At 37.8% G+C, this 24152-nt stretch overlaps 1 protein-coding gene across 5 annotated transcripts in view; it reads right to left on the reverse strand.

Annotated features, from left to right (window-relative positions):
- KLHL2 (kelch like family member 2) overlaps nucleotides 1-24152 on the reverse strand; it is a 60107-nt gene that overhangs the window by 29323 nt on the left and 6632 nt on the right. For all 5 annotated transcript variants that reach the window (XR_012650541.1, XR_012650542.1, XM_075029005.1 and 2 more), the window contains exons 3-4: nucleotides 22976-23082; nucleotides 18297-18418 (exon numbers count right to left, since the gene is read on the reverse strand). Coding sequence is in view for 3 of the 5 variants with exons in the window: in XM_075029005.1 (XP_074885106.1) it covers nucleotides 18297-18418; nucleotides 22976-23082 (229 nt within the window). In the remaining 2 variants the exon portion in view is untranslated. The remainder of the gene's footprint in view (nucleotides 1-18296; nucleotides 18419-22975; nucleotides 23083-24152) is intronic.

Consider the following 24152-nt stretch of genomic DNA (forward strand, 5'->3'; position numbering starts at 1 on the left):
TAAGCCAATAAAAATCAAAGCAGTGTATGCCAAGAGAACTGAATAATATGCTGTCCCAAATAGAAAAAATTCATTCTTTATCACATAGAAAGGAAAGAAAACAAATCTGTAACATTAGGAAAGAGACTAACCTAGGAAAGCAGATGTGTGAGAATCTAAACACAGTACAATACAAAATAGAAGCACACAGGAGAGCAAGTTACATCCTTGCTAATTGCAGATATTCCATATTTTCAGTTATGACATTAAAATGAAATCAATTTCAGAGAGCAGCAGTTATGTTAATGCCTGTCATAAATCAAATCTTCAGGAAATACAGTAAAGTTTAACTTCTTATTTCTAAGGTTTAAATAACCATTTCAGCAAACTAAACTCCTTCACTTGCTGTTTATACTATCATGGCATAAGGAAGATGAAAATAATGGTCAAAGATCATCCAAATTATCTTATTTTTTTATTCTCATCTACATGCATCTGTGCTGTAATCAAAACTGTGGTTTGTAACTGAAGTGTAGTCTACGTTCTAGTGAAATCATTCAGCACTGCATTGAAATTATGCTATTTGGCAGTATGCATACAAACACACTAAAGTAGATACAAATATTTTAACACTTGCATCTATGGAATAAAGTGTAAAAGTTCCAGTTTTGGAAAATTCAACCCTGCTAGCATTTCTATATGAACAACGTGCAAGTTAAGTGCACTGTTCCAGTGTTAAAATACACAAACAAGATGCTGCACTGGGTTTAAAGATGTGCATGAGCTGCAGGTTTAGAACATGGTACAATGTATCTTATAAAATATACCTTCTGAGTATCTTAACATCCTTGACTTTATACGCTATTGCACAGTAAAGACTTGGATGTATAAATTTATCCTTTAGCTTAATGAGTCCCAACCAATTAAAAGTCAGATGCAGGTGGCAGTTTTATAGTATCAGAGGAAGGAATCAGACTGCTAATCAAGATACAGTCCTATTCCTTCACATTCCCTTAGTACTACACACAAATTGGTAGAGCACCGTTTCAGCTGAAAAGCAGCAAATAATCATGATAATGTAATATTTTGAATGACTGACATGATCTACAACGTTCTAAGCAGCTCCCAACTTGGAAAGCAGTGTGACAGATTAAAATGGAGTGTAAGGAAAAGTAACTGGTTTACATACTTGCTTTTTAACCAGCATCATAATGCGTACTTAAGAGTCCACTTCAGTTAGTGACATGCAATTTATAGGAAGTAACTGATTTGCTCAAAAATTGGCCTTAGAAGAGATACCACCTTAGAAGATTACGCTGAATGAACTACTAATTACAAAATTTGGGGTGGAGGTAGGGGTTTTTGTTGTTTTCTTGGTTTTTTTTGAAAGAAGTAGGTGTGGAAGTTTTAGGCGGGATTTGGGATGCAGTTAGGGGTTGCTGAAGTGCAGAAACAAGATTCATGAAGCAAAGTAACAGAAGGGTCACTTTAATCAAGTAATACACTATAATTAATGGTGTCCATCTGGTCTACAAAGGAGAACCATGCAGTCATTTGGCTTGAGGGTTCTCCTACATCTTCTCTACCAGAACAGTGCCCTAACCACCACATATCAGCGCATTTTGGCTTAAGCCTCCACACAAGTAAGACAGATTGATTTTCTATTCTGATGATTATTTTTGTTAACAGTCATGAGCTTAGCCTTTCATATCCTCTTCTTCTGTTAAAAGATACTGGAAATAGAAATGAAACATTGTCTCACTTGGAGTGAAACATTCTTGAACCTAAAATAATTTTAGTTAGAATTTTAGATTTTTCTTTGAGTGAAAAAAAAATCATAGACATCTTGATTTGATAGAAACAGAGGTTTTGATTTGAAATTTGGTCACTGCATTTAAGTATATGTACAGTAAGTCATCTAAAGTGAAAGCTCAGAATTCTTCATCATACTGTAATTCAGTGCTTAAAAGATTATACAGCTGCATAAAAATACCTTCATATTTTCTTAGGGGCAGGATAATTTAGACAAGACTAACTAGAGTCTGAACAAAGCCACTGTGTCATTCAGAAACTGGACGATTTATTCTTTTAACTATGGGAGCTGAAGTGCTAGCCAGTCAAATAATATACAAAGCTCCCCTGCAGAAGGATTAAAAGAAGCTGAAAACATTAAGTAGGCAGGATAACATAACTCACACTATGTGGTCTTCGATCTTTCTGTAAAGGCTGACCCATGTAAAGAACTGCTGTATCAGCTGATGCTTTTAGCTAGTGTACTTCAGCTATAGGATTTACCCGAAACATCTGACACCTTCAGTACCAGACCACCCTCAGTACCAGACCCCACTGACAGATACACTGAGTTTGGTTATGCCCAAGATTACTGCGATAGAAACATTTTTTAAACATTCCTTAAAACTAAAGACATAAAAGGCTGACAAAAGAATCAAAATGTTCACATGCTATGTTTCCTAGAGTATAAAAGACAACTTGCGGGGAACTGAGAGGGAGGGCATTGAGGAAGGAATTGTTTGTTGGCTTGTTGGGGGTTTTTTCTACATTACAGACTGACTGACTTGTAACAAACAAGGCGTGTTCTCCTGGTATAACTGCATATTTTCTGGCAATCTTAAAGAGAGGGATTGAAACACCATTTGTAAAACCCTAAAGACTGTGCTGGAAACAAATAGCATAACTGGGGTAGTAGATTGTGAACCTCTTATTTCTCTATTATCCCATTCTCTAGTACAGAAGATGCATCCACACTGCTGAGTTTTATAGTAATAGAAACCCAAGAACTAAGGACAACAGAAATAGCATGAAATAGAAATGCTTTGTGTGCATGGTGCTTATCTTCAATACAAAAAAACGTGTCAAGATTAACATCTAATGTGCAATAAATGGCCCTTCAGTGGACTCAGACATTTGATTACTCCAAGGTTTTAGCATTACAGTTATGTTTTTATATTTTATTGAGACAATCTTTTACTTATCATTCAGTTTCCTACAGCAGACCATACTTATATTCTTCTAGAGATGTCACAGGGGAAATACCTCCTAAAAAAAAAGGAATTAGGCTTAGTGACAAATTTCATAATCACTTTAATTTAGATGTTGTGCTTATAAAATTCAGCTATGTAGGGACAGAATCCCCAAAGCAAATGGCATCTCTAACCTCCCATCTGAAATTTTTTTCAGATGAAGGTTTAATACATATATTTCATGATTTAAAGCATGACCAATAACCAGAAAACAGAAACATTTTCAAGATAGCCTTTATTCAGCTTCCAGAAATTTCATCTTATGTGTAGCAACATACTGCTGAACCTACGTGTCAGTAAGAGAGGTCAAACATGGAGTCTCTTCTTTAAGTGGCTTAATTTACTCATAATAAGCACCTTGAATTTTACAGGGAGGTGGACAGGCACACATGCTTTCATTTGCATAGAACACTTAAAATGAGCAAATGACCTCTGTGCTTAAAGTTGGCAAGGGCTGTCTTTCAGGTTTTGCCACAGGTAGCTTTATGGTCATACACAGAAATAGATACATGGATGCCTACAGTAAAGGTCATAGCTGAGAAGAAAGTAGCTGCTTTCATCTGACTTGACAGAGAAGAGTCTCTAACACAGCGTGGCAGCATGATGATTTTAAAGATCACAGACTCAGAAAAGTTGCACAAGCTGTTCAGTCTGAGAAGGCAGTTTACATACAAAAGTTCTTATTCATTTAATGTCTCGTTAAAAGGCAACCACATCCTGGTGAGGCAGGATGAAGGCACCAGGTTTTAAAATCAGAAGAGTTGTGATCTCAGTCCTGATTACTTCTGACCTACCCATTGGTCATCATATCTCTGTTTCCCCCCCTTTTTTTTTTTAAATAGTCTATTCAAGTCTGTAAATTCTTTTGGGCCACACCATACTTAGAGCTTGTTGCTGTAATACCTCTCATAATGGAATCCCAATCCAAGCTAGCCCATAAAACAAAGAGTTAAAAATATTTTCCAGGCTAGCCTAGAACTTTACAGTTTTTCAGCTAAAAGTCTGTTCAAATAATGGGTAAAATCCGTTTCTTCCAAGAAAAATGCATGCTTCCCTAGTCAACTGCATGAAAAAAATAATCTCTGAGTTTCCTTCTGCATGCTCTTCCATTTGCATGTTCTTCCCACTCTATTTTTAGAAGGCAAACACCCTTCTGGTGTAGAAGCTGCGCACTTCCAAACAGTTCCAAGACCAACCTTAAGTCATGCTAATAATGAAAATACAGGGATAACTACAGATTAGACCAAACCAATCTATTCACCCCAGGTAGTCCAGGAACATCCACCTTCATCTGCTATCGGAGTGCATGAAACCCCACAGTCTGGAGTAAATCAGTCACAACAGAGAATGTTTCCTTGAAACATAAGGAATAGCTTTCTCTTGAAGCACAAGGATACATCTTACCTTTTAGAACAGCATTTTTAGTTAAAACCAAACTTCACTTGAGAGAAAGTGGCAGTGTCCAGTGCTTCGCAAGTAAATAAAAGTAAGCCTGCAAAAGGACAAAAGCCTGGTCTTCCAGGTTTGAAAGGGGACAGTAAGAGATTGTGGTGGTGGCTATGGTTCTGGTTGGTGGGTCAGTTATGCAGGCTTCTTTTAAGAGTAGGAGAGGGGTAGAAGATAAAGAAAAAAAAATGGCAAAAATTTTGCCCTTAGAACTGTTTTTGCCTAGCTCTGCTGCAACCAGCCAGGGATCTCCTCCACACTCTCAGCCACACTGGAAGCAAGTTTGGCAGCTGGCTTGAGACAGAATCTATGATGTCCTCCTCCCTTCCCCAATATGTGCTTAAACCCAGTATTTACCAAAATTAAGCTTCACAGTACTGCTCTGCTTCCATCAGTACCATCCCTTCCTCTGTCTTCCCCCCTTCCAAGGAAAAGGGGAAGAGGAAACCTAGGATCAAGGAAAATGGAACAGGTGAACCCAACCCAGACCTGGATCTCATATGCTCTCACCTAATTAGGGAGGTAAACCTTACAGGGTGAAAATACCTGCTTTGAAACACAGCCTATCTAATGGTAACCCAAGATTCACAGGTAATCATTTCCAAACCAACCAGCGCAGCGAAAAAAACACACTGCTCACCTTCTGCATCTTAGGCAGCTCCTCTCATGCGTTTTGCAGCAACAGGCTCTATTCATTAGGCACCCACTGTTTAAGTGTAATAACAACAATAATATGTACGCACATGTATGTTTTTGTGCACTCCTCTCTCTAGGTATCCTAAAGAAAAGCTTATTTTTCTTTCAGCATAAGTAAATAAATTGCTCTTTGACCCTTAAAAAGGGTATGTGGAGTCTTTGAAACAAATAGATATTGGAACAAAAATAGAGTCCTTGTTTAGTCATCTCACAGTCAACCTAAAAAAGGCCTGAATTCTCTCCCTCTCTTAAATAATAGCTTTTCCACACCTCTAACAGCTTTAAGCCTTGCCCCAAAGCATGCTATTCCTGTCATATTTTAGACCATCCAGCAGAGTGTTACAGGTGAGAACACAGATTTATACAAGGACATACAGATGCTGCTGTGCCATTTTTTGCACTCCTTTTTAAAGCCACTATTTCACAATGAACAGAAGTTTTTCTAAGGTGACTACAGTATGTTATTCTATTCTAGGAAAAGCTGTTAATGTAAAACATAGCAATACGTAGGAGTAATTCAAATTTTTCTTTCCATGCGTTACTTTACACTTTCCAACATTAAATTTGGTCTGCAATCATGCTAGCCCAACATCTAGCTTAGCTAGAAAGCAGTAGAATTTTCTATTTTTGTCTGGTCTTGGAAAAAAAATAAAAAATCCTTAAATCAGTTTATCACTTACATCTTTTGCTACCTACTTTTCAAAACTAAAGAAAATCCGTCCTTCTTTGGAAGCTTGTGACACATTACAACCATTTTGATACAGTGAAAACCAGCTATTTATTCCTATTTGTTCCTGAGCTCCCTAGGGATTTTTGCTCTATTTATTGCTCATCATGTGACAATTTAGGAGGGACTATAACTAACTTGACTTTCAAAAGCCTTTGATATGGTTATTTCTGGACCACTCAAAGAATTACAGGAGGTTTTTAGGAGCTATGCACAACTCAAATAGAATTCTAAAACATACGGAAAGTTTGAACTTCCCTTATGTTACCTGACACTAACAAAAAAATTCCTTGATAGTCTCTCCAGTGCTCAGGATCACTAGTGACATTGTACTGATTTACTAAAACGTGAGCTGAAACTGCAAGGAATAGCCAGCTAGAGAATATAACATTTTTATACAGTCTCAGCCACCTCACTTTCAAAGTTTCTTCTCTGGGGGTATGCAAGGATTATTTTTACATATATGTCTATAAAATCCTATTTGCCCTAGTGATCTGATATTCTTATTCATTTGCTTTGGCACCTCATCTTTTGACCCTTTCTCTCATCCTACACTTGTCTCTAAGAGGGTGCACCTTGCACAGACCGTTGGCATAACTGTGACTTTCAACCTTAATTAGTTTTTGGCACCTTGCTCATGCGTGGCTCTGGCAGCCTACACGCTCTCCTAAATCAGTCATTAAAGAAACAATATGCAGGAAACGAACAGCTGTTATATTTAGAGCTGCAGTGCTGAGTAAAAGTGGTTTATTCTTTTTATCATTTAAATTAAACATGCCTGTTTAAATCCCTCAGTGACTTCCCATTCACCTCCCACAGTAATCAGAATCACATGCTTCTGAAGTGCAGGATTACAGATCAGTATCTCTTCTATAATGTACTCCTGCCTCAACCCCACTTCTGTCTCACCCCATCACCTCCTCCATGAGTTTCTGATTCATACCTTGGCTCTTACTTAGACCATGCTGACACAGCCAAGCTACAAAGCTCTTCACTGCCTTTGCCCAGAAGTCTCTCTTCCAAATAAGCAGAAACAAGTGGTTTTTACCACCCACCCCCCCCAACACCTTCTGAAGGAACAAAGATTCCAAGACAGGGAAAATCTGTGATTCAGTCCATAAGACCTCAGTCTCTCTCTGGAAGAAGTTCAAGACTCTCTGCCTCCCACACACACTGGCATTTGATAGCCCAAGACAGTCTTTTGCAGCCTCGGGGCAATTTTAATTTACTCCTCATACCTTCTGATCCACATTCTAGATTCATCTTTATCTCTTGTGCTCATTCTTGGTTCTGTTTCTCCCTTATGTATTTCTCTTTAGCAACTACAAGCTGGTGTACAACAGCTAAAATTTCTATTCAGGTATCTTTTCATTCTAACAAGGCTCACACCCTTCTGCCTACCCAATTTTCTTTATGAACAAAGCTCTGGGATCTCCCATTCAGCAAGACCATAGCAAAAAACTAGATGTTATAGAAAGATTCATAGGCTGGAAAATGCCAGCAAAATGTGAATAAAGCATCACTTGGAGGACAGAGGGAAATAGCAGCAAGGTATCTTCAGAAAAGAAAAACGAAAAGGCAGGAATGTAAGAATGTGAATACCTCAGTAAAGAGTAGTTGCCAAATCTGTGCAACATCTGCTTCTCCCAGTTCTGATGGTCCTGCCACCATTTTTCTCTCTGCCTTAACCAAAGCTACAGGTGTACAGAAACAGCAGTTGCCTTCTCTGCAAACTCCTTGCTACCTACCTCCTGGAAATTCACCATACCATTTATAACCAAGGGGAGAGAATAGTAAAGAAATTTATCCCTAAACAAAGAAGTATGAATTGTATTTATTCAGCTTGCCTTAAAACATTATTTGGGAAGGTCTGTTCTAGGTCTAGCACCACAACGCAAAAGATGGTGTTGAACAGACACGTCCAAGAGACTTTTTAGGAAGACAGCCCAGCTCAAGATAGAATCAAGACAACAGCTGAGCGTTTCTGTCTGCATTGATCTGTGTGGCTGGCTGTGTGTACATGTGCTATATACATGTGATTGTGTACGTACCTACTAGAAATATATGCTCAGCCTCACTACCAGCTGGAGCTTGGGTACATGGAGCTGCAGCCACCTTGCTGTTAACAGGCTACCAGATTCAGCAACCCTTAACACTTTCCTCATGTTAAGCACATGGTGTAATTTCCTTCTGTCACATGTCCAAGTAAGCCAAATCAGTAAAGGAAATCCTTTAGCAGGGCATCAAATGTCCATCAGCCAGGTGTGAGGCTTTGGAACACAGCTTCAACCAAAGCAAAACCCCCAGTTTCTCAGTCTTAAAAATAAACATAGAAAGGGGAGTGACAATGTAGTAGCTGTATCTGTTCTGTAGTGCACATAATATTGTGCCCCCAAAACCAGGCAGTTTCTGCTTTGCATAGACATAATAGCTAAAGTCACAAAAGTTATGCTACAGAAAAAAAAATTAAAGAAAAATACATACTATTCAATACACATTTAAAAACTGACAGAGAGCAAAATATTAAGTTTCCCCACAAAGTTGTTTGCTTAGGATTTTGGTCAGCAGCTCTTTTATGCGAAGCTTACTCATTTAAAGCGCAAATTAATGAAGCTTGTATTCGCAATAAAATATGGCTGTAGAAAGATCACACTCCTCTTTTCCCTTCCCTCCTACACTCACTCTCCTGACAGGCAGGCATGTATAAGCAAATGAAGAATGCATAGTAGGATTATTTCACTGGAAAAATTAGATCATTTACTGTTACCTGACATGTCTTACAATGCATATAAATTCAAGAAGTGTGCCACTGTCTGTCCTCCAGCTAAGCCACATATTAGTTGTGCCCTCGCATTATTAAAATAAAAAAAAATAAAAAAAAGGGTCAAAAGAGGTAACCAGATGGTTGCTTAAGGCCTAACGTATAAAATACGTACAATAGCAAAACACAGTGGTACTCCACTGGTATACTTTCATCACACAATCAAACAGTATACTATAAGACTGCTTAGTCCAACATTAAATTCTTGCCCAGTAAGACTTAAACATGTTTCTATGAATAGGGTTAGTAATGAAACTCATGTCAGCTTGGATTTAAGTACCTCTCTGCAGTGTCAGCAAGCCCCTGATATTATTAGAACTGTGCTGGCATAAAAGAATAAAAGTGAAAGTTTGGATTACCATATAAAGAGTGGTTTCAACACACATCAGGATTAACTGATTCTTCTTAATTCAGTTTTAATCATGAAGTCATTAGGATGAGCCAGTTTTATAAAACATTTTAACTTGAATGACTCCGAATACAACTTCAGAATTTGCAAGAACTTCCAGAATTTAGTAGCTATGCCACTGCAGCCATGATGGAGATGAGCAGAAAGACAAAAGGTTCGTTTATTTTTAAAGCTCTATATGATGATCCAATAAAGAACTCCATCTCCTCCTAAAGCTTTCATAATATCTGTGTCAGGGAAATAAGATCACCAACTGCCAATAGCTTTTGACACTCAATAGCTCTATTACATAAAACACTTTCTGTAAAGAAACATGCTTTCAAGAATTAGTGCAGTTGCCTGAAACCCATTAGCGAAGAAAAAAGTGAGTTTATGGACAAAAGGTTTTAGGTGTCCACGAAGGCCACACAAAAAGTGATGGTAAGCTGAAATATGATGGTGGAAACATGATGGTTTCAAAATGAAGTTGAGTCCAGCAAACACCCATTGGTGGAGGATATGGAAGATGAGGGAGCCGAAGATCATGATAAATATTTTAATTCCCTCAGAAACAAGCAGGACTGTAACCTGTCACCTCAGGGTTCAATAATTAGCACCTTACTCATCATATATTGAAGGCAGGGAGGGGCTGTCTGGAAATATTTTACAAGAATTCTCACATAAAGGATCGTTAAAGGAACACTAAAACTGTCACATCAATTAGAAAGTTGAAAGCATCAGTTGAGATACCTTGTCCTTAAGATCTCTACATATAGCGCTGTCTTTCAACCTTTCTCCTTCCTCCCTTCCCAAAACATTCTCACAAGGGCATAACCCACGAACCAGTGGAGAAAATCACCAGTGAAACCACATGGCTGTGCAAGCTGGGATGCACCACATATTCTTCAAACGCTTTGGCACTCTTAAGACAGAGAAACAGCACTTTGTATTAGCATTCCTGAATTTTACCCCTGATTCCAAGTGCCAAGTCCAATACTTAAAGCAGCAGTTACAGACAATAGTGTTAATTACTCCTTTTTGACAACTGTATTTCATCTAAAAATTAATACAGCTGACAATTTTGGCTGTAACTGCATAACCTGCTTTTACCTGATGAGAAATTATGTACCTGTACCTCATTTGTAAAAGTCATATCTTGACAAATTATCCCCTACCTACAGAAACTCACAGAAGTAATAAAAGAGCTGAGGTATATGGTTTAACACTTGACCCTTCAGCTAAAAAAATTTTGAGACACACGTACTTGCTGCAGGGGCAGGTACGACAAGTTGTTGTGGCATCCAAGATGATTATCAAGTCCTAACAGGTCAAAACATCTAAACAAGATTTCATTTGTGCCCATTTGAGGCATCAGAACACAGTGCAAAGACTATTTTCATTTGAATGGTGCTGAAAAATTATGCAGTATGACAATTTAACATTTCATGTTATTTAACATTATATGGAGAGAAAAATCCATTTCTGAGCAACTGCATCAATTGTCATCAGCCAAATCTGTCCAAAATGTTAAGCTTACAGAGATTATTTAGGTATCAGAATTCAATATCAGCTCAGAAAAATAAAACTATATGAACAGCTTGAAAGATAGCTGTACAGTTTTAATGAAGACTTGGCCTAACAGTCTGTCTAAAAAACTATATGCTGCATCAGGATACTTTGCTGAGAGTTTCTGGCAAGTTATATTTAAGTCACAGGAAATACAGATTCACAGATTTCAGCTCTAAAGATGCTGTCAATGATATTTATAAACTTTAATGTAAAGTCAGAACTATTTTCATAAAAAAAATCTACTGCAGCTATTGACAGAGAAATCAGTGCAATATTGCTCCACTTTTTTTAGGGACAGTAAGAGAACAACTTAAACTCATTCACTCAAAAAAAGAGATCTCTAGAAGGGGGGAGGGGGTGAAGAAAAAAAAAAAAAAAAGAAGTATCACTTATCTTCAATAGCATTGGTATTGTCTGACCTAACTTGATTCTTCTTTAGGAGCATGCAGAGTTAAGCAAGGAACCGACTCAGAAGGATATTCACATGGCCCAGTATTCTGTCTCCAGCACCAAACACGCAACTGGCCATGTATTGCAGGAAAGACTTTGGAAGCTAAACCAAGATGAAAAAGTTGTAAGAAGTGGCTGTCCAGTTACTGTGGAGATGCAAGAGGATAGTGTACAAAGAACTTTGGGTGGGGAAAAAACTCACTGGCTTAAAACATACATCTAGGAACTCAGAACTGTATTCAATTAATAACCAGGCAATTGTGGTCAGTAGAGACAAATAAAAGTAAACAAAAGGCCTTTATCAACAACCAGCCTGAAAACTTAAGGGATGCCGAATTTAACCTGTGGTACAGCAGTAATAGTTTTATTAAGTTACCTGCATCTGCTAGAAGATTGTGACTGCTTCCAGCCAGAAAAATCGCTATCACTACCCACACTGCCATCACCAAACTGCACTGTCTAGCATAATAGTCTATTTGAAAACCATTCAGTGATTGCTGATAATTCAGGATAAACTCTTCTTAATGAGCCCTGCATTTCAGTAGAGTGCACAACTAGGAAGGTACTGGACCTATATTAATTATCTGTTTGTCTCTTGGTGACATGCAAGGTGTTAATCATGACCAATAGGGCTGTAATTGCCTAGATCCAGCCTACCCAGCACTTCCTCTTTTCAAGATATACTTTCACTTAAGCTGGTTCACTTTCCCTGATTATCAAAAAGTCCTTAAAGAAGAGGTGGCTACAGAGGCACATGTGCAAATTCATCAAGATCAAACTTATTCCCTTCCTGCCCTTTTAGGTTCCTAAATCAAGTGTAGCATTTTTTTCCAGGCATCTATTTCATAGGCTCTGTGAAGGAGAACAGCCAAGTTCCAGTGGAAGCAATTTCAGCATTACTTTGTCTCAGAGCAGTTACATATATATAAAGTATATATATAATGTTATATTTAAAGCAGGACCTACTGTATGATAAGATCGAGTGAAAGCTTCACAGCATTCAGTTCAGTTGAATAAATATTTCTTTTATCTCTCCCACCCACTTACACAGCAGCAGGCATACTTCCAGGACACAGAATGCACGTCTGTTCAAGTACTGAAATGAACTCTCTCCTCTTACCATGCCCAATCACACATTTGTGAAGGGCAGACAGCCTTTAGTTCTAAAAAAGAAAAGTCTAGCCCATTTAAACCAGAAAATTTCCTATGTTCATAAAGAAAACTGAATATACCCCTTTGAAAGGTAAGGTACCTCTTTTGATCCAATAAAGGAAAGGAGATGCTCTTTAGTGTTCAAAGGTATAATTTATTGGTAGGCTTTAGAAACTTGAAAAACATTCCAAGTTAGGTATCTAAAATGAAACTAGTTTCAAAAAAACATGCTTTATGTTCTTTACACATCACAGTGCTGCTAACTCGTACGAAGACTGTTAGTTTAGTCATCAGTTCGTATACACAAAATACATCTCTTGAGGATAAAGCTTGACAAGCATCAAAATATTCCTAGGAGTATTTTGACTCTCAGCTCAGATACAAAGACACTATGGCTCTGAAGATTACTGGAATTTAAGCTATAGTAATTTGATCATATAAGTGCTCAAAGACTGAGGCAAATATTAAGTGATGAGTCTTACAAACTGGCCTATACTTAGTCATTCTGCATTTTCTTCAGGCTAAAAGCACACACAAACAGCTGCTGTTGTTCAGCTGATGTGCAGTAGTAAGTTGTTAAACAGGTAATCGTGGAACTGTCGTGATCCTGAACACCCTTAATCTTCTGTAAACTGATGTACCTGTCCCTTAGTGGAAAGGGTACTGAAGGAGGGTATCTGAAACCATCATGAGACCAGGCACAAGGGAAAAACAAACAACAAAAAACCCCTTTGTTAGCAAATCTGATACTCTGGTAATACAAGTTTCAGAATAAACTAGTAGCCCCTAAACAGAGATCACTTCACAAGTCCCACCCACATAAAACTGCACGTGATGCATCATAAGCAGACCACTTCTAAATATAATAGAATTTACTCTGAATATTTTGATCTGAGTTTATCCTAGTGCTCAGCAGGACAACAAATAAGGAATGTTATATGCTGCGCAGAATTTTATTTTTGCCTTTAAATTAGTAGCCAGTAAAGATTAGGCATGGTAAATGTAGACCCTATGTTTAAGTGGACTTTATATCACTGATGGCACATATTTTTACTATATTTTATTAGAACTAATATCTACTCCTTGGTGGTTTGTTGGGGTTTTTTGTCCTCCTCAACAGAAACAAGTCTGGATTATTCATTCTTCTGCATTCTATTCTGTGTAATGGTCTCTTCAAAAGATATTCTACATTTTTCTTTCAAACATTTTTAAAATTACTTGAATGCATCGTTCTTCTCCTCCCCTGCCCTCCCATCCCCAAATCAGATGCAAGTTTACAAGGTTTTCAGTAGGCCATTCTTTTCTGTTATTGCTAAGTTTTAAAAGATAATTGAACATTTCTCCAAACGGAAAATAATCAATTTCTTTAATTTTTTATTGAAACCAGTTTTAACATGTGGCTGTACTCTGAAAACAGACTCGCAAATTGGCACCTCTTCATAACAGATAGTTTCCAGTGTGAAACTTAAGTCTTGCCTACTAAACTTATTGAAAGATACTCTACTCCTATAAACCAGATAATGACTTCTGCTGGTTCTGGTTTTGGTTTATTATAAGTATGATGCTAAAAAGCATAAATATTTACAACAATAAACCACTCAAACTGGCATTATAAAAGGTACCACAAGTTCCTTATCCCACTGCATGATGATCACTTTCATGCTCTCATGTCCAAAGTGAAGCTACATGCAATGTTTTCCCCTGGCAGCAGGGAAATGTCCACTCCCAACACAAGTCTATGTTCCCACACTTCAATACACTAACCCAAAGAATTGTGTGAACCCAACAACCGGCAGGCCCATGTTATAAACCAGATCCTCAAAGTGATCCAAGTTAAGAATAATTTAAAAAAAAAAAAAAAAAAAAATGCCAGGGGCATGGGGTGGAAAGGAGTGTTGTGTTGTTGGGGTTTTTTATGTAAGTTCAGTGACTCAGTTTATAAAGCAGTCCAGTAAACAGCTGTATCAGCACAGCTACAGGAACAGACTACTGTAGCAGGGAATTGGAAAGGAACACTACCAACATTATCCCATGTTCACCCTAATCACATCCCACTCACCCTGTGTCAGACTGACCTCTAAAGCCCGTAACAAATCCACAGCCAGCAAACAACTGCAGGAATTTCTTCTCCAATATATTTGTGCTCAGTAGAGGCCCTAGGTATATGGCTGACTAAATACGTGCTGAAATGCATACGCAGAGTGTGGGAGAGTTACTCATGCATAAGCTTCTTATAGTAACTAGCTCTCCCACATTGTGCACTGTGTAGTTAATACCTGTATGGAAATTGAAAAAATTTGATGTGCAAGAAAGTTGATTTGCCTTCTGAAAACATTAACTTTAACGTTCCCTTCTTAAAACATGAAAAATGTGATATTGCATTAAGTCTGACATTTAATTTAATTTCGGAAAAAAAAAGAAAAAATAAGAGCAGACAGTTGAGAATGCAGGAAAACGTGACATAATATGTAAATATGACAAACACTGGTATAGCATTATGCGAAGTGAATGCCATTAAAGATGAATGATAAAATAACTCATTCTAAATGAAGGACAAATACTAGAAGAAAACTAAGAATGTACACATTCATATACCAGCTATCTTACTGTTGGGGGCTGGGGGAAACATATTGAACCAAGAACTGAAGAAAATAACAAATGTTCTTTTGTATTTAACTAATGTAGTGATAACAACCAGTGCTGAGGGCCTCCCGTGTTGATAGTTTATGCACTAAATGAATGTGTTTCTCCTCAATCATTTATTACACCTGACTTTTCTACCCTACCCCCCCCCCCCGCCTTAAAACATACAAGAGAGAACACGACAGTGGGGAGCAGAAATGAACAGCTCTTACTCAAAAGTTGCAAAGGCACAGCGAGGATGCAATCTCCTGTCTGCATCTAGATCAAGCAAGATACTAATGAAAGAAGCTCATAGTAAAGCTACCCCCTGAGAAAGACCAGTAAGCTTGGCTATACTATTAAGTATTTGTTTATAATGAGTTTTCATAAATATACAACATAGCTATTTTAATACCAAAGAGTACTTAGCAATTCTACATTACTTAAGCATGAAGCGCTCACACCCTTTTCAAGCATTGTATCACATATTAGAAATTAATTCAATACCTATTCTTACTATGTATAACCTGAAGAGACAGAATAATGCACTTGAAATCCCATCAAGGGTATCAGAATAAGAATCATAACCAGCTACCTGGAAGCTGAAGCTCCAGTTTAGCACATTAGTCCAAATATAAAAAATGTTGAGACAATATTACACAGCATCTTAGGTTTTCATGGTTCTGTACTCCTACAAGATAAATTCTTAACCACTACTGAAATTTCACAATACCTTCTAGCAATACTTATTCCTGTCATATAGACAAGATATTGAGAGCTAGAATTAATCTCAAGACCATGCAACAGGTTTATTGAGAGAATAAAGTTTTAACCAAGGCTTGACAGTCTGCGCTACATTTCTAAGTTTCCAGAAATTCACAGTAACAATTTTCCCTCCCTGGCTTTCAGATTTAAGGAAAAGGACTTCCATCAGTGTATTCATTTTTATCCATAGCGTTTGGTTCTGCCATAATGCAAATAAACACTACATATCTAGTAGTAATAATGCAAAAAGGATGAAAGTGATAAAGTAGGAATAGCTTTACATTCATTACGAGTCATATTACAAGTATATTCAGTGTCAACATTAAAGTGCAACTATATTGCAATAAATTGAACTCCACTTAAAAGCTCAACTGTCTTCTCAGTAGTCAAGTAACCACAAACCTGTAATATCACCCACCAGGCCACATTATTTATATTACCATCCCCAACATCATCAGATATATCTTCAGATCGGTAATCTGGAGCTGTGAAAATGAAAGCCCTATCAGACTCAGGAGCTTTAAACCTGGAGAATTGTGGCCTTTAATGAGTATAAGGAATAAATGTAACACTGACTTTTCCTCCCCATAAACACAGACGAGTCAGCATTGCCAACAATGGGCTAAAATGCATCTTCCTAGGCAGCACCTACAGCCAAAACACAGTTGGCTGCCTGTTAAGTCCAGTCTGATATTACAGATTAAAAATACAAGATTAAGGTCATTAAGATGTGTCAGCAAGACACCCTTGCTTTAAGGATGAAAAGCCAGCAGGATCAAGTAAGAAGTCTATTAGGGAATCTCTGACACCTCTGCATGTTGCCCAAGGTCTTGCACAGTGATACAGAGATTTGTGCAACCACCAGATTGGCAAGATATAACACAATTTCAGACAGTTTTTTTCGCTACCTACACCCATCATTAGAGCAGAAGTAAACAATTCCTTAAGAAGTAGGTGACAAGAAATTAATCTTGCAGAATTAAAAGACTTATGGTATGACCTAAGATATGGAAGGTTTATTAGTAGGATATATTGTTTTAAGTTGGTAATATTTCTCATTTCTAGGCCTTCGATCAAGCATAGCTAAAACTAGCAGTGACCCCATTGGATTCAGCAGCCAATAAAAAGCTATTAATTTCAGCCTGTCCTGGTTTCAGCTGGGATAGAGTTAACTGTCTTCCTAGTAGCTGGTACAGTGCTATGTTTTGAGTTCAGAATGTGAAGAATGTTGATAACACACTGATGTTTTCAGTTGTTGCTTAGTAGTGTTTAGACTATAGTCAAGGATTTTTCAGCTTCTCATGCCCAGCCAGGGCACCTGACCCAAACTGGCCAACAGTGTATTCCATACCATGGGATGTCCCATCTAGTTTAGGAACTGGGAAGGGGGGGGCAGGGATTCACCGCTCGGGGACTGGCTGGGTGTCGGTTGGTGGGTGGTGAGCAATTGCCCTGCGCATCATTTGTACATTCCAATCCTTTTATTACTACTGTTGTCATTTTATTAGTGTTATCATTATCGTTATTAGTTTCTTCTTTTCTGTTCTATTAAACCGTTCTTATCTCAACCCACGAGTTTTACTTCTTTTCCCGATTTTCTCCCCCATCCCACTGGATGGGGGGGGAGTGAGTGAGCAGCTGCGTGGTGCTTAGCTGCTGGCTGGGGTTAAACCACGACACAGCCTAATGCCCAATAAAAGCAATTAATTTCAGAATACACAATTGCAACAAAAATTTTCAATGCCAAATAAAGCACCATGGTTTTGTCCCCTGCAAACGCAGCAAAATAACTGCTAGTAATCTGGCATTGGGCAAGAGCAGAAACAAAGGCATAGCAGCAAGAAGAAAAACCATGAGAATTAAATATACCACCTGATATGCAACTAGTTTTAAACTTGCCAAACATCTATGCTAAATCTCAAAAGATAGTGGAAGGAAAATCTACTCTGTCCATCTTCAGGATTTGTGGTTAGAAAACATTAAAGGCAGGAAGCTATGTTTTCTAAGCTTGTGTTTATTTTACTCTAATTGAAGTTTCAGCTTAAGGTACAGCCAATGAGGAAAACTTATTAGCTCTGTGTGGGATGGACAAAACCTTCATGCTAGATATTGGTTGATTAAAAAAAAAAACAAAAACAAAAAAAACCCGCAGAAGCTAAAAATTTTTGCACAACTGGCCACTGGCAAGGTACAGAGACCGAGCAGGAGAAAGTACTTTATTCTGCATGCTAGCAGAAAAAAAAAATATATTAAAACAAATATAATAGCTTAGTTGGAGAATACGGTTTCACATTTAGGAGCAAATCTACTTTGTTTATATAAATTGCACTAAAGTATCAGAGAGGGGGTGGTACAGAGGTGGTTCACAGCATTAATTTTAGGCAGAGTAGACCATCTATTTTACTGTATTACATAAGGTTTGGCTGCAAAGCCCATTAAAGTCAACTGACTCTTCATTTACTTTGAATTTGAATTTGACCCAGAACTGAAACAGCACAACTACTTGCTTTGTAAGCACAAGGCCTGAAAAAATTCCGGTTTGCAGATGAGATTCCCCATGTCAGAGTTGAACCACACTGACAAAATAAATGACTCTGCATATTACATCTCTTTTGTTGCAGAAAACATTCTCACTCTTACCTGCACATTTTCTTCTGTAACTTGAATTTCAGCAGTGTAAATATAATCAATAAGTATCCTTAGAGTCCAGCCATCGACTTCCTTGATTCGAACTCTCTTTGCTCGGCTTTCACTCATCTCACCTACAAATACAGTTTATTAGTCAAGTAAGTTACATATAAATAAAGCACAAATGTAGAAGTTTAATAGCAGAAGAACTTTTTGTGTATGATCAGTTGTGACAGTAAAACAACTTTAATAATAATAATACAATTTATTTCCTTCCTTCCTCCCTCCAATAAGAAAGGAATACTTTGTTGTTACCATCATGCGGATGCTGCCTGGGTTAACACTTTTACTGCAGGTGACCTATTTTCTCCAGTGTACAATATCAGAAAAATAGTGTTATCAGACCTAAATAAGACTCTTCAAACGCATACAAAAACATTTTGCTGGCAAAGTAAGCTATTAAAAGACTCTAGCTTTATTAACTTCTTAACTGAAGGAGTATAACAAATGCAGTCTGGAGTCATTTTATTTAAATAAGAAAAATTATATCCCCACAGAAGAATTAACATACATATTTCTTTGCTTGCCTACTTATTATTCCCTTAGCAATTTCACCTCTGTTACAGATCTGATGTAAGAGTTAAAACTCAAACTAAGATAAAATGGTAAGCAAGGGAAAACTTGTTGGATTTCATTTTGTGGAGGCTGACATATTGGCCATATGCCACAACTGATCTTCATAGAAAGGCCTGCAAAATAGCTTCCGCCTTCCAAAATATGATGTTTCTCAAAATGCAACATATAGTTTATATCTGAAATAATTGCCCAAAGATACATTTTGAAGTAATGATTATAACCTTCTTCAGGGCTACCAACCACACGTTTGGTCATCTCAGACCTTTAACCCTTTTTGCATTGACTTGCACTGGGAAGCAAAACATGAACTACACCATTTATGTTGGTAGATACATAAACTTGGACCTTGGAAGAGTATATCCCAGGCTCTGGATACATCAATTTCTTATTTTTCTATATTGGATGTACTCTTATTTCTTTCCCCTCAGCATCTAGAGATAAGGGTATTGATGAGGTAACAAATTTAACGTATACAACAACAGAAGCAGACAGGATGGGGAAGTGAACAAGAAGATGCTGATCATCACTGATATTTCCTTATGAATTACATACACATTTTCACTGTTTTTTACCCTGTGGTCTCTAGGGTTGGTGCCAAACAATGCATTTTACCCAGTGCTTTCGGCAAAGGGATCATCACTGAGAAATTTGTTACCATTATTCATGCCTTTTTTTGAGCTGAAGGGTAAGGAATGGCATTTTAAATCAACCCTTTAAGTGGTAGGAAGTGCAGAAGACCATCTACGGCAACATACTACTACATGGCAGCACAGGTTGCTAGCATTCTAGAAAACACTGATGAAGAACCACATCGAAACCAGCAAAATCCAGCCCCTGCCAAACTTTCTCTTTTCATCGGCTCTTCTGAAACATTTCCCTACACCTTTGAAGGATGACTGCAGCGTGTTCTCTGCAGGGCCCTGTATTGCAAGTTCTTACTTCTAGTTTGACACAGATTAAACCTATTGATCTTCAGAGCATGTATGCTGCAAGTTATTTATTATGCAAGCTGCTGTGGAGGTGGTCCTTTGGGAAAATTGTGTGTGTGGGAGAGCAGAGTTTGATATTCTGCAAGCACATTAGGTTTGTTTTCAGATTTTATGTCAAGGCTTCTAGAGCCATGGTTAGGCACCTTCTCTGTTTAACAACAGAGCCCAGAATATACCCAAAAAAACCAAACCAAAAACCCCAACAAAAACTAAAGGCTTGCTTCTACCTTTATTGCTAAACAGATATGCAGTCTTACTATGATTCTAGAACAGTCGTCTTGTGATCCAGACTTGTTTGACAGATCATATGCAGGAAACCATAGATTCACTTGCTAGGCAGTCTCAGTCTAGAATTCTGAAGAACTCTGTTCATGACTGAGAAGTTGCACCGCCGTATCTCCATGGAGTTGTTAGCAACAGAAAAGCATATTGTGAACAGAAAGGAAAGCACTGAGCTGATCCAACCTCCCAAGCAGGAGCAACAGAGCTCTAGTTGAGTTGAAGTTACTAAAAGGCTATCTAAAAGGCGCTTTTTTTTAACAGAATTTCACAAATGGAGAATGGAAGCAAAGAGCAGGTAATTGCCTACAGATAACTGCCCTCACAGAAGACAAAATTTAACTTAGGTTACCCTTGTCCCAAGCCAGGCCCTACGGCCACTGAAGTGTCCCTTCACTGATGTTTTATAAACCTTTCCTCTAAACATTTAAGTGTATTTAATTCAGATCACAATACATACTTCTAAAGAATTCCACTGTTTACAGAAGAAATAATTATTCCTAGTGACATAGTCCCAGACATTTAACCTTCTTCCCCCCACCCCTGACCCCTTATAGGATAATTGTTACTAACTTACTAAATTTTGTAACTTTAAAAGGCAGTAACTTTTTCTTTCTGGGTATTTAATAGAGCTACTTCTACCATTACAAGCGCAAACAGGAAAAAAAAAAAACAGGTAGAGGGTTTGATCTCAGTTAATGCCATCTCCCAGCCTTCATAGCAGTCAGTACCTAATGACTCAGGGAAAGATAGAAGTAACCTGTAAACATGTGTCTAAATATAAGCTTCTAATTTCTAGTCAAGAAGTAACCATGAAGCATAAAAGTGCATTTTTTGTATTGTCTTTTCAGTCTCTGTTTTATTCTGGATGGAGGAAGATACTCTTCCATTTGGCTGTAGCCGGTTAAGGGATCAGACTTGCTTATTTGAACTGGCAGATGACTGGATGAGAATGCAAATCCACCCAAGAAGTGTGAATTGCAGGGTTCATGGAGATAATAATTATGATGAACTTCAGGATTATTTTTTTTTCTGTGGGAAATGGCTGAAATGCACCAACACCACAGCTGGGCCTTGCTGAAAGCAACCTATAAGACTAGTATAAAATCTGTTGATAAATCTTGAAGCCACAGCTGAATTCTATTTAAACCCACCAATTTGGTTCACCAACTACACAAACATTGCCACAGATGCAGGGGTTAAACACTTCCCACCCATTACTCAGGTGAGCATTCTGACCTCCTGCACCACTGGGGGTAAAAGACAACCTACATTTAAAGACATAAAACAAGCAAAAAAATTTCAAAAGGACTGAAGCAAGGGAAGAACCAAGATTTCTGTGACTGCATCTGGAGAGTGGCCACAGACACTGCTGCACTGGCATTCCTAACGGGTAATAAACCTCTCCACAGAAAGGGCAGTCGGGGCAAGCAGAAATGTCTTAACCACAGAAAGCATAATATAAAGCCATAGTCTGAGTAAAGAGTATTTTCAATGTCACAGTCAACAACAGTTAGTCTTTAATACAGAACTAATGCAGGAGACTTGTGTTTCTCTGTTACTAAGGTGATGAAAAGGAACCATTAAAGCAGCTGTTTTCATTCTAACTTTAAGGACAGCAGTAAAAATTAAGAAAGAATGTATCAGTCACCTGGAATGTTTGTCTCAACCACAAATGCAAACTTGAACTAGGGGAATAGATATTTAATTTTACACACAACTTTAAAGCATTGATGCTGCTAGTAGTGACTCCACTTCTAGTTTTGGTTGTGTCAAAACATTTGCATACAAAATCAAGAATAATCAGCTGCTTCCCCAGGGCACAACAGTATTTCAAACTTCATCAATCTTCCAGTTGCATACAATTAAAGTTATTAAAACTCCAATTTGCTTGTATACCGGCAGGCCAAAAGTCACATTTCCGCCTCCACCTGAGCTGGCAGTCAGAAGCAATATGCTGCAGAGAATTCTTTTAATTTCAGACAGTCAACATTAACTACCAAACTGGCATGAGATTTGACAAGGAACAGACAAAACTTCAGAAGTTAATTTTAACATGCATTTAGTAGCATTCTCAATTTGACACCAAATTCCACAGGATTTCAATACGATTTATAACCATTATGGGAATTAAACCCACAGCACAGGAATTCAGCTGGAGGCTCCTATGAACCTGAACCTGTCTTAGCCTCACAAGCCCTCAGCATTCCTGTTGTAGCAGCAAAGCAGTAACTTGGCCTGCATGGAGCAAACAGAGGCAGAATCAAGCCTGCACAGAAAAGTTGTGGCAATGATGCAGAGTACATCTGTCACGGAGAATTACTGTAAAAATACGAAAACATGCACTCCAGCTATAGGCTGCCAAAGCCACAGAAAGCTTTCATATCTACTAACAGCCTAGAGTACTCAGGGTCTGAAGAACGTAGCAGCAGCAGTTGTTAAAGGACATAATTTACTCCAAAATTCACATCAGAGTTATTTTAACCTTCTTTTGGATAAGCGAGATTACTAGAGCCTTAAATGGTATAACAACTCTACTATTCCTGGCTGGCTTAACATATAAATTTGTTTAAATGAAGGAGACTTTTTAAAGCATTCATCATGCTAACAAAGAATAAGTTGCCAGTATGTCCTTAGACTGCAAAAAAAAGTTCATTAAGAAACTCAGATGTTCCTATTGGCTGATCTAAAAATTAAATGAGATCCTAAAAAGCAAAAGTCATTTAATTTTGTGCTTTATACAGTTGGATTGGATTAGAACATAGTAAGTATTGAAACATTTGGTACCTGTAAACATGGCATGGAAGTAGGGGCTGCAGGCGGCTAGCACAACTCTATGCGCTGCAATTTCCATGTCTTCAGCTACTATCGTCACATCACACAGCAAGTTTTGACTATTTAGAAATATCAGAGAAGGCAATTTCACATAAATGAACTACAACAGAAAAGCATATAATATCACACACAATTCCTTTTCCCACGGTCTCAAAAAAGGCAGGCAGACAATGTTGATGAAGCATTGTTTTTAAATGCGTTACACAACCACATGGCTATTACTCAGTGGGATTACAGATGGTATTTGGGTACACAGAACTTTCTAAAAATCAAACTACTGAATTGTGATTTCTCGCACAGAAGTTTTCTGCATTGAATAACCAAAATTTGTATCAGCCCAATTTATATACCTTCTCACTGGAAGTCTGGGCCTCTTTGAATAACTATGATAGAAAAAAAGAATTTGATATACACAAACACTAAAAAACTGAGGCAAGAAATAAGACTTTATGGATAACAAAGAATCCACACTTCAATTGTGATGCCTGTGTCACATCACATTGGGAGTTTATGCCTACTTAATTGTTCAAAATCACTACTCGATCATCTCTGTATTTACTGTTATCCAAGCATTTTTCATACACAGCCCATGCACACAATAGCAATTATTTTTTCCACTCTGACCAGTTTAGAATTTGTCATGGTTAAGTTCTATATCTTGCCTGACTTTTTATGTGCATTACATTCATTTGCATTCTTGTCCTTTGCGACTGTAATACATATTTCCTCCCTCTTCTGTTGCAATGAAGGCACATCTCATTTATAATCATTCCTAACACAGGTGTTTCCAATGCAGTTTACAGCTATTGGATATACCTCTTCCAGTTAAACCCACCACACTATGTACTCTTTATAATCCAATTTTCTGGATGGAAGGAGGAGGGGGAGAAAAAAAAAAAACAACAAACACCATAACACCAAAAGGCTGCAATTCCCCAGCATCTAAATAGCCACTGTTGCCTTTTATTTCCTTCTCATGCTAGCATTCTCCCTGTAGAAGTAGCATACAATCCACAAAATTCAGAGCCAGGGCAACAAAAGGAAGAGAGGAAAGTACTATTTAAGAGAACATATAGCTTAGGGACAGAGCTAGAGCTGTACATCAATCCAGTGATCTCTATTCTCAGTA

This window comes from Buteo buteo, chromosome 1, assembly GCF_964188355.1.
Source record: "Buteo buteo chromosome 1, bButBut1.hap1.1, whole genome shotgun sequence".
Lineage (NCBI taxonomy): Eukaryota > Metazoa > Chordata > Aves > Accipitriformes > Accipitridae > Buteo > Buteo buteo.